Source organism: Stegastes partitus, unplaced genomic scaffold (assembly GCF_000690725.1).
Source record: "Stegastes partitus isolate 25-593 unplaced genomic scaffold, Stegastes_partitus-1.0.2 Scaffold222, whole genome shotgun sequence".
Classification (NCBI taxonomy): domain Eukaryota; kingdom Metazoa; phylum Chordata; class Actinopteri; family Pomacentridae; genus Stegastes; species Stegastes partitus.
The window spans coordinates 216,499-226,501 of NW_007577953.1; the positions used below are offsets into that span (position 1 = coordinate 216,499).

Consider the following 10,003-nt stretch of genomic DNA (forward strand, 5'->3'; position numbering starts at 1 on the left):
AGCGAACAGAGAGACTGAACGTGAAGTCGTTTCCTTTTTTACGTGGATGAAGAGCAAACAGGAGAGCTGAGGCCTTCTGACGTGGCTCTGCGCTGCGTTCAGCCACTGTTTGTAGTCCTGCTGGGTTCTGTCGGGTCCCCCGGGCTGAGCGGTTCTGTCGGGTCCCCCGGGCTGAGCGGTTTCTTCCTCCGCCCCGCTGAGCTGCTGCTGCTCTCTTTGAAGACGCTGTGGAAAGCTACCAAAGCGACTTCAGTGCAGGCGGCAGCTGCAGTCCAACCCCAGAGACGTCCTCTCTGCGGGCGCCTGGTCGCTGCTCGGCCTCCTGAACGCTGCTGCAGACCAACAGTACCAGTCTGCAGACAGTGTGCATGTTCAGCATGTTCAGCTGGCAGGAACAACTGGTAGCTCTCTGTTTTATAGGTTTAGGCCGATATGTGGAAAGTGGGTTGCACTGAAGTTTATTTCTCTTCATTTGTCTGATTTTGAAGAGTAACTTATCAGAGAAGGGATTTCCGCCCTCTCTGTGTGGAAGCTTCCTGCTTCGCTGTGGTTGGGTCTGGAGTGGCTGGACAGACTGTCCTGGGTGGTGTTTCTGTTTTGGCTTTTTACCGATTAACGGTACATTTCTGAGTATTGATAGATGAAATCAGCCTCCTCTGTCTGTCCGTCGTCACTCTGTGGTCTCAGAAATGTCTTTTAAGCAGAAACTGCAAAAACTGAAACGGAAACACAAGCCGTGGCCACAAATCAGGAAATCAGCTCCTCTCACAGCGGCTAAGGCTACGCTAACGGTTAGAAGGACGCCATGACAGTACCCTGAGACAGAGTTCAGGTTGTTTAGGCCTCCGTGGACAAACGGACCAACCTGAGTCAGTCCCACAACCAGAGCAGAGCGTCCTGATGTGATCACTCCTGTTTGTTTTACTTATTCAGTCACCTTTATTAACAAGAAGCCTCGTTATGAATGACAGCTTCTATCACATGCTGTTAAAACGTTAGGTTTAATGTATATCGGCCACCATGTTGAGCACCGCTAATCAGCATCGGTATCGGTGCTGGGAAACCCATACCGGTCCATCCCTGGTAGACGTGAATCATCTCCAACTGCGCTGGAGTCGACCTGTACGTCACAGCAGCACCTTCATCATTAAACCAGCAGAGAGCAAAAACTAGGTTCTCCAGACGTCTTCACTCAAGTTGTTTGTGTTTTACCTTGTTAACACGTGTCATGTGCTGGAGGACACGTCATGACAGAACCAGGCAGTCAGCTCCATGGCTGAGGGTTTCCACTGATGACAGATTCAGACTCTTCAGGTTTCACACATCACACACCTGAAGAACAAATCCTGTCAGCTTGCAGGCTGGGACCTTATCACTGGTCTTCAGAGCAGCGTTCAGTCAGAGAGGCCGGCGAGCTGGTGTGGAGGTCCATCTGTCATTTTCAAACAGGAAGAGATTCATTTCAAGAAAAGATGAGTTTTTAGGGGATGAATTAATCCTACTGATGGAGTTTGAGTTAGTTTTTGAGGATTTGGCAACTTACAGAGAGTCAAAGAAATCTGACATCAACTACTTCTTATCCCTGTTTACGCATGTGGTGCTGAAACCCATAAAAACCTGCTCAGGCTCAGAGGTGAGTCATTCTTACATCAGAAAGTTTCTCAGTTATTTGGTGATTTGGCAGAACTTGGGTTGCATTTTATTCAGATAATGTTCTTGTGCAGCTGTTTGTGTTTAAAGAACAGAAGATGGAAGATGGAATATCAGTTTATAGTTTCAGTGTATTTGTTAAAGTTAAAATTCACAGCATGCTCCCTGCAGCGCACATGCTAACGATGTCGTTTGTTTCCAGTCTGTCCTCATCAGCAGCACAAACCAGCATCACAGTGACACAAACGTCTGTTTCTTCTGCATCAGCAGGAACAGCACAGGACCAGGTTTCTTCCATACGTCTAAGGAAGTGAATATTTCTACCTTCAATAATGTGAGTCACACAGGCGTGACAGACTTCACCGCAGAATGATAACGATGTGTTCTGACTGAGCAGAAGTACGTGTACCTGGTGTCGGACAGGCTGTGATGGTGGCTGTCCTCAGTGGGAGCATGAATCTCACCCCAGCAGTGGCACTACTTCGGTGTACAGTGACCTTTGCGGCGCCACATCGCAGCTCTGCTTGTTAATTACGCGGCTCTGTGTCGCAGCGTGCTCCGTTATGTGCTGCCTCTGTGGCGCGCCGCTGGAAATGCCACGCTGTGATTTGTGCAGAGCTGCAGAGAGCCGAGAGATAAATGCTGCTCCGTTAACACCGGAGCTCCTGCACTCAGATGTCAGCTCCTTAAAGCTGTCATGTCCTTTTTTTTCTGCAGCTATTAGTGCTGAGCCAGATAACGTGTCCTGCAAATGTCAACGCGCTGTGAATGCCCGTGCTCCGTGGTGTATCCGTATTAATTACCTTTAATCTGGACTGTTAGAAATGTGCTCATAATGGGTGTTTCTTCCTGACGGGCGGTACGGTGCCGGGGTGGTGACTCATGCTAACTCTGTTCTCTCTTCTCCTCAGACTCTGGCCGCCGTCCAGCAGCAGCGAGCAGGGAGCTGTCCACGGTGCTGAGTCCAGCAGCCAGCAGAGATCCCCATCACACACTCATGTGCTCGGGCCGCTCCTGATACTTTCTATTCCTCGCAGCAACTGACCACCACCTCCACACATTCAAGATGGATGACGACGGGCGCTACAGAGACGGCCGCTCAGACTTCATCCGCGGCGCCAAGGACATTGCCAAAGTTGCCAAGAAGCAGGTCGGCAAGAAGGTGGGGCGCGGCATGGACAAGATGACGGACGAGTACACCAAGCGCTCCTACAAGCGCTTCGAGGAGGAAGACGACGAGGACGACTATGCCGGCGTGCCGGGCAACGACGGCGGATATTATCGCAACGACAGCCGGGCCAACGACGACGAAGGCCACAGCGACTCCACCGAAGGACACGACGAGGACGACGAGATCTACGAAGGCGAGTACCAGGGCATCCCCAGGGCAGACTCGGGCAAGCCCGGCAGCATGGACGGAGTGACGGCCACCCAGGCGCAGCAGTTCAGGGATCTGTCGGCCTTCGAGGGCGAGAGGAGGAAAGACCAGGAGGAGCTGGCCCAGCAGTACGAGACCATCCTGCAGGAGTGTGGCCACGGCAAGTTCCAGTGGACGCTCTACTTTGTCCTGGGCCTGGCGCTGATGGCGGACGGCGTGGAGATCTTTGTGGTCGGCTTCGTGCTGCCCAGTGCGGAGAAGGACATGTGTCTATCCGAGCCCAACAAAGGCATGCTGGGTAAGATGTCCACACTTCACTCTTTTGCTTCCAGATAGAAGACAAACAAACAAACTGCTGGATGACACCTCAGTACCAGCAGCCTCTCATCTCCTCTGTTTGTTCTCATCTCACTGCCTCCTTTGGCACTTTATGCCACCACTTCACATTTTATCTCTGTCTTATCTTAGCCCCTACCTTTGCAGTTTATCCCCCGGTAATTGCTTTTCTACAGCTTTGCTGGCAGTGGAACTACAGCTATTTAAGATTCAACTGCCCGTGCAGCCTCTGAACGGCAGCAGAATGTTAAATCGAACCAGCAGCCAGTCCAAACGCAGCCTTCTCTGCTTCAGTGCAGCTGCTTTCTAACCAGATAGTGTGTGAATGTGGAGGTGATTGGATTCTTATTTCTTTATTGTGTACTCCTCTTGCTGTTTGTCTTCCTCCTGCTCCTCCTGCTCCTCCTGTGGAGGGAAACTGACCGTCGTGTTGCGTAACTGTCAGGGGGTGGGACGCATCAGGCAGCAAGGGAACAGCTCTCCAAGATGTTTGTGAAAAAAATAGGCATCTGAGGATGTGAGTAACTTTGAGAAGGACCAGACTGTGATGGCTAGATGACTGGGTCAGAACATCTCCAGAACAGCGGGCCTTGTGGTGTGTCTGGGTGTGCAGTGGTTAGCAGAGAACAGGAGAGGTCCAGTGAGCCGGGGACTGATCATGGGTTCACAGAGGAGCTGCTGGAGGACAAACTGCTGAAGACCTCCTGTGATAGAAGGATGAATGAAGCTGCAGAGTGTCCCTGTCCACCGACAGAAGCATCGGGTGCATGAGCTCCAGAACAGGACCATGGAGCCGTGGAGGAGGGCGGCCCGGTCTGATGAATCACGCTTTCTTTCACATCATATTTTACAGATATTTTACAGATTTTCCATGTTTTGTTAAATTACAGACAACGCCTTGCAAAATCACAGAATCAAAGCAGAACAGGCCAAAACCAAACTGGTGTCCACGTCAAAAACAAACAGTCACTTATTCATTTCACTGTTACACTGTTTAACTGATGATAAATCAGCTAAATTATCACTGCTTTAGGGTTATTTCCATTATGTTTACCATTCATACAGCTCTTTGAGCATTATCTTACTGTTCCTCTTCATCTTTAACCCTTTCTGCCATATTTTCCTGATTTGTTTTGACAGAACGTTTTCTGTGTGTTTTTTTAACAGTGTACTTAGACACTGTTGTAGTTCAGCCTTCATGGCAGCAGCACTCCCTGATGGCCTCCTTCAGCAGGATCATGCTCATCACCAGAGTTCACGCTGTTGACTCGGCCTCCACATCCTTTAGCTCTCAGTCTGACTGAGCGTCTGCAGGATGCGCTGGAGAAACAATACGATCCAACCTCACAGTTTTTCCAGGACTTAAAGAATCTGCTGCTAACGTGTTAGCGCCTGAAACCACAGGATGGAGGTGTGAGGAGTCCAGGCCTGTTTTGGCATCATCAGGAGAAGCTGTGTAACTCTAGGCAGATGGTTTTAATGTTGTGGCTGATCCATGTCTGCAGCCTCACTGACACTGTGTGTGTTGTTGTGTGTGTACAGTGTGGGGGGGAATGAACTTGCGATAATTTCCTATCCTGAGGGCTAATGTTCAATCAGTCCAAACCTACCTCACCATCTGTCATTGGCTGCAGAGCAAGGACACAGTGATGGAGGGCCAGAGGGATCCTGAGGATAACCATCTCTAATGCACTCTGCACTTTACACACACAACTACAGTCCTGCTCACCGTTAGAGCACCAACGACATTTAAATACAAAATGTTGAATATTTGCTGGAAAAGTGAACCTAGTGAAGCAGCTTTGGTCTGCAGACACCTCGTGTTTGATACAGAACAGCAAATGATAAAACAAGAAAAGCAGGCAGGGACGGTTGAAGAGGACCGAATGGAGCGATGAGTCCTCATCACAAGCCCCGTTACAAGTCTGTGGCATGAGCCGAAATCTGCCACTGGTCCAAGGAGTCCTGCAAATGTTCAAGGGCTTGAACACATCGGAAAGTAAGTGTGGGAGAAAATACCAGCTGAGAAGAAGCTTATAGAGGGCTCCAGGAACCGTCTGGAGGCGTCGACGCTGCCACAGGCTGCAACCAGATACTAGGCAGAGGTGCCTTTGAAAAATGATATTTTATGTTAAATTACTTTGGACATCCAGTTAATAAATTGTGATCGTATGGATTTGGTACATTTCCATTTATTTCTGTAGACGTTGTCCAGGTTCTGGTGCCCATAGCGGTGACCAGGACTGGAACATAGAGAGCATCTGTTTTAATCAGACGTCTGGAGAGATGATCTGTAGATGCTCTTAAATACAGTCACATTGAAAGAACAGCAGATTCAGGCCTGTAGGAACACGGACCCAAGGAGATAAAGTTGTGCAACAAATCCTCACATTAGCGGCGTAAACTTCACAAGATCTCCTCTCCAGTGTTCAGCTGCATTATTTTAGCGGTGCTGGTTGGACGCTTACGTAACCTTGTGCCTGTTCAGCGGCGCTGCTGCCACGCCAATGACGCCGTTTCCCTGCAGGAGGGGCGCCTGCTATCGACTGTCTGGGCTCTTTGTAAATGAGCTTCATGGGTTCGGCACCGAGAGGAAAACTGTTGAACATCACTTTTGCTGACGCTGGCGTCTATAAACCGATCAGCTGGTGACATCAGTGCAGATGTTTCTCACAGCTCGTGCTGCAGAAAGTTTCAGTTCAGTCTTTAGGTCTGGGAGCTGCTCGGGGACAAGATGTTCTCTCAGCTCCGTCGTAGCTGTCTGCTGGTCACAGAGCTGCAGTGCTTTTTTCTATTTTCCGTCTCAGGCTTCTGCAACAAACAAGCATGTTGAACAGACAGGCTGCTGCTGCTGGGCAGTAATATTCCCTCTATGTGGTCAAACAGAGGCTCATACATACACAGAGCAGCAGGGACGCTCACTCACAGCCACGCTTTGCTTCTGTCCAGGCCTTCACTTGGTTATTAGGTTGTTTGGGCTTTTTCAGTCGGTCCACTCACACAGAGAAATATAAAGCATGCAGCGTCCTCTGGTTCACAGATACTGATCAGCCCTCATGCTGCCCAAGCAGCTCTGGACCATCAGGCTGCGAACACAGGAGCTCTGGGCCGTCCGTTGGTGTCTGGCTCTGGGATGTGGCTCCTGAGTGTCCTGTGCGCTGCAAGGTGGGCCTCCTTCGATCAGGCTCGGTGCTGGATCTGAATCTGGTGGAGGCAACATCTTGGGGTCTTTGCCATTCTTCTAGAGCCCCTTCCGATGAGGCACGTTGTCCTGAAGGGGGAGGCCACTGCCATGGAGGGGACATGTCAGGACCCACGGTGTCCCAGCAGAACATCAGATGGTCACCAGATAAACGGTGGTATTCACTTCCACCTGTCAGGGCTTTAATGTTGTAGCAGATCAGTGTACGAGTCATATTCTTGACCTGCATGTATTCAAAAAGGGTTCACAGTGTAGTTACTGCAACGTTTGATTGGAAGTCGGGTCAAGCTGGAGCTGCCGTTCCCTTCCAGAGTTGACAGAGTGAATGTTAAAGTCCATTAAGGTTTGCTCCTAAAGCTGCCTCAGTCGATGTCACAGAGCGATGTCGTGGCTCTGGTGGCTGTGTGATGTGAAATAGGCAGTAATGGGAAGTAATGAGCCACATTTACTCCAGTACTGAACCTCACTACAGCTTAGAGGGACTTCATTACATCACAGAGGGAAATACTTTCTACTCCACCTGTACATATTTTATTTAATGTCAGGCTCCAGAGTTCACCTCCCACCACTACAGCTCTTCTCTCACAGTGATGAACCCTCTGGGATTCGTCACCTCCTCGCTTTAGACCATTAGCATGTTAGCATTTTAAGCTCGTGGTTTTCTAGCTTGCAGCTTTCTGGTTCGCTCTGGCTGCTGCTCACACAGCGTTGCTTTTGGCCACAGTTGGCAGCAGCGTTCAATGGAAAAGCTCCGACAAACACACAACATACCAGCCCTGCATCAAGCCGCAGACACAATCAGCAACGTGTGGTGAACACACAGCTGAACATTCAGCAGCTGAAGGCTCCGATTCCCAGACGTGGATCCAGACGAGTCCAGGCGAGAAAATGGAGATCTTTCTTTTAGTCTCGATCAAGGGTTAATCCAGGTCAGGGAAAGTGGCTGAAAGAGTCACAAGCTAAACAGAGCACTTAAAGAAATGTAGTAATAAACACATGTTCACCCCGACAGCTCAGTTTGTTCATATGAAGCTGCTGATTGGCCGCATCTCAGGTGTTCATCTGCCAAAAATCCCATAATGTATGGAATCATGGAATTCATGTTTTCAGTATAAGAAAGTGACGAGGATCTAAATAAAAGGAACGAAATTAGGAAAGAATGAGGTACAAAATGATTCGAGAAAGGATGAAAAAAGTCAGGACGGGAGGTTGTAAACAAAGGAGGAAACCTGGAAGAACAATAACACGACGTCGTGAGAGGAGTAAATCCAGGAAGCACACAGAGAAAGAATGATTATTTTAATCTTATGCTGTGTTTTTCCAGATCTTTTTCAGAGCATTAAAACTCTCCAGTGAAGTGGATGAAAAGTAGAAAGCCTTACACCGAGGTAATAGTCAAGTACTCGAGTAAAGATGGTGAATTAGCCTCCAGGCGTGCTCGCCATCGCTCCCTCCCCTCCTGTGCCATGCCGGGGCCGGGGGAGGTGGGGGAGACTGGCCTCAATTCCCTCCCCTCTCGCTGTTACGCAACATGCCTGACTCATGCTAGAGAGCCTCTGCATCCCATGATTCCTTGTGTCCTCTGCCTCAACCCCCACCTCTCAGCGAAGCAGCGACTCCAACCTGACGCGCTGTAGTGGAATCACGCATCGTGAGCATCTCCAGCGCGGTGGGAGAGAGTCTGCACGTGCATGAGCTGTGAATCGCCTGCAGAATATCCAGTAGCTGCTAAATATCGAGTCACCGCCGTCCCCAAACAGCCAGCCTCCTTTTCTCTTTGTCTTTACATGATTATGGATCCTGCGCCATGTTTCCAGTAACTAAGTGAATTAAAAGCAGAGAAGCCGGAGCGCCGCCTGGTGCAGCGCTGTCGCTCCGTGAGCCGGATGAGTCGCTCTGACATGCAGCAGAAGCACAGGGTTTGTCATTGGTGTGCCCTTGTTGTGGAGCTGCAGAGGTTGCAGCTGCAGTGGTTGGTTTGTCAGAATGGGAAGGAGAAGCTGAGGTTTGTTGCTTTCAGCAGCCTCTACCACGCTGGAAGGAGGTTTCTGGAAAAGTGCTGGATAAGCACAAGTCCTTTTATTGTCAGGGAGCTCTCACACTGCTGCTGTACTTCTGGTAAATACGTTCTGGAAGAGGAGGTTCCAGCTGCAGCTTGTAGATCTAATTATCACAACCACTAGTCTGAGTTCTGAAAGATGCTGCACAGGGTTCCTGAGGCTAAAGGAAACCTTTGTGTGCTGTAATGTCTCCGTGGCATTTCAATGAACATGGACTCAGTAGCTGAAATCAAGGACGAGGGAAGACGGAGGGGATGAGGGGAGGATGGGAGGACTACCTGGAGGAGACGGAGGGGATAAGGGGGGGATGGGAGGACTACCTGGAGGAGACAGAGGGGAGGATGGGAGGATGGGAGGACTACCTGGAGGAGATGGAGGGGATGAGGGGAGGATGGGAGGACTACCTGGAGGAGACAGAGGGGATGAGGGGAGGATGGGAGGACTACCTGGAGGAGACGGAGGGGATGAGGGCAGCCTGGACAGCGTCTGGACCTGATGCTCTGGACGTTGTTGCTCTCTCACATGCAGCAGAATTTTGTCAGACACATGTTCATGATGAGAAAGATACTTGCTGCAGAAATGTTTGAAGATGGTGAGCGAGACCTTGGACTCGATGAAGACTGTTGGTGTTGATATTAAGACTCTGTCAGACATTTTCATGGACGCTAAACGCCCACCTTTTAGGGGATTTGCTGCTGCTTTCATCCAGCAAACCCACAGTAACAAAGGCTGTTGGTAGAGGCAGTCCTACATGATCTGCATCGAACTAGCGCCCTCACAGCAGATGCTTTATGACACTAGACAAGCGGCTGACCTTTCATACAACACTGGAAGCAGCAGGAACAGTTCGGGGGGTTGCAGTGAGTGGTGCCACGTCGCCGACGCTGCAGGCAGACAACCAAACAGCTTGTTTCATGGTTCTTCTTGGTCAAGGTGTTTGGATCATCTGCTGCGGTTTTGGGTGTCGGAGCAAAAAACCTGCATCACAGCTTTACTGTCAGACCTGCAGCATCCATGAGCTGACACAGTTAGCAGTGAGGAGGATGATGGCTGAGCGGCAGAGACAGCCGATGAGGAACTGCATCGTCCTGCAGTGCTGCAGAGTTTCTACCCCCGGCTCATTCAGAAAGCCCTGTTCGCTGTGGCAGAAAGAGGAAACCAGCTATTAATAGTGGCCCCCTGCCCTGCCCCCCCTCTCTCTCTCACACACACACACACACACACACACACTCACACACACACACACACATACATACATACACTAGCCTGGAGCCTTTGGGAGCTCTGTGACGGCGCTGACTGGCCATCGTCCTCCCCTCCCCTTCCTCTCTGGGTTTTATTCTCTCTCTCCTCCATGCTCTCCATCTCTTCCTCTCT

The 10,003-nt window shown here is 50.2% G+C and overlaps 1 protein-coding gene across 1 annotated transcript in view; it reads left to right on the forward strand.

Moving 5' to 3' along the window:
- The first annotated feature begins 2,716 nt into the window (after positions 1-2,716).
- sv2a (synaptic vesicle glycoprotein 2A) overlaps positions 2,717-10,003 on the forward strand; it is a 28,131-nt gene continuing 20,844 nt past the window's right edge. The window contains exon 1 of the mRNA XM_008281086.1: positions 2,717-3,326. Coding sequence (XP_008279308.1) covers positions 2,717-3,326 — 610 coding nt within the window. The remainder of the gene's footprint in view (positions 3,327-10,003) is intronic.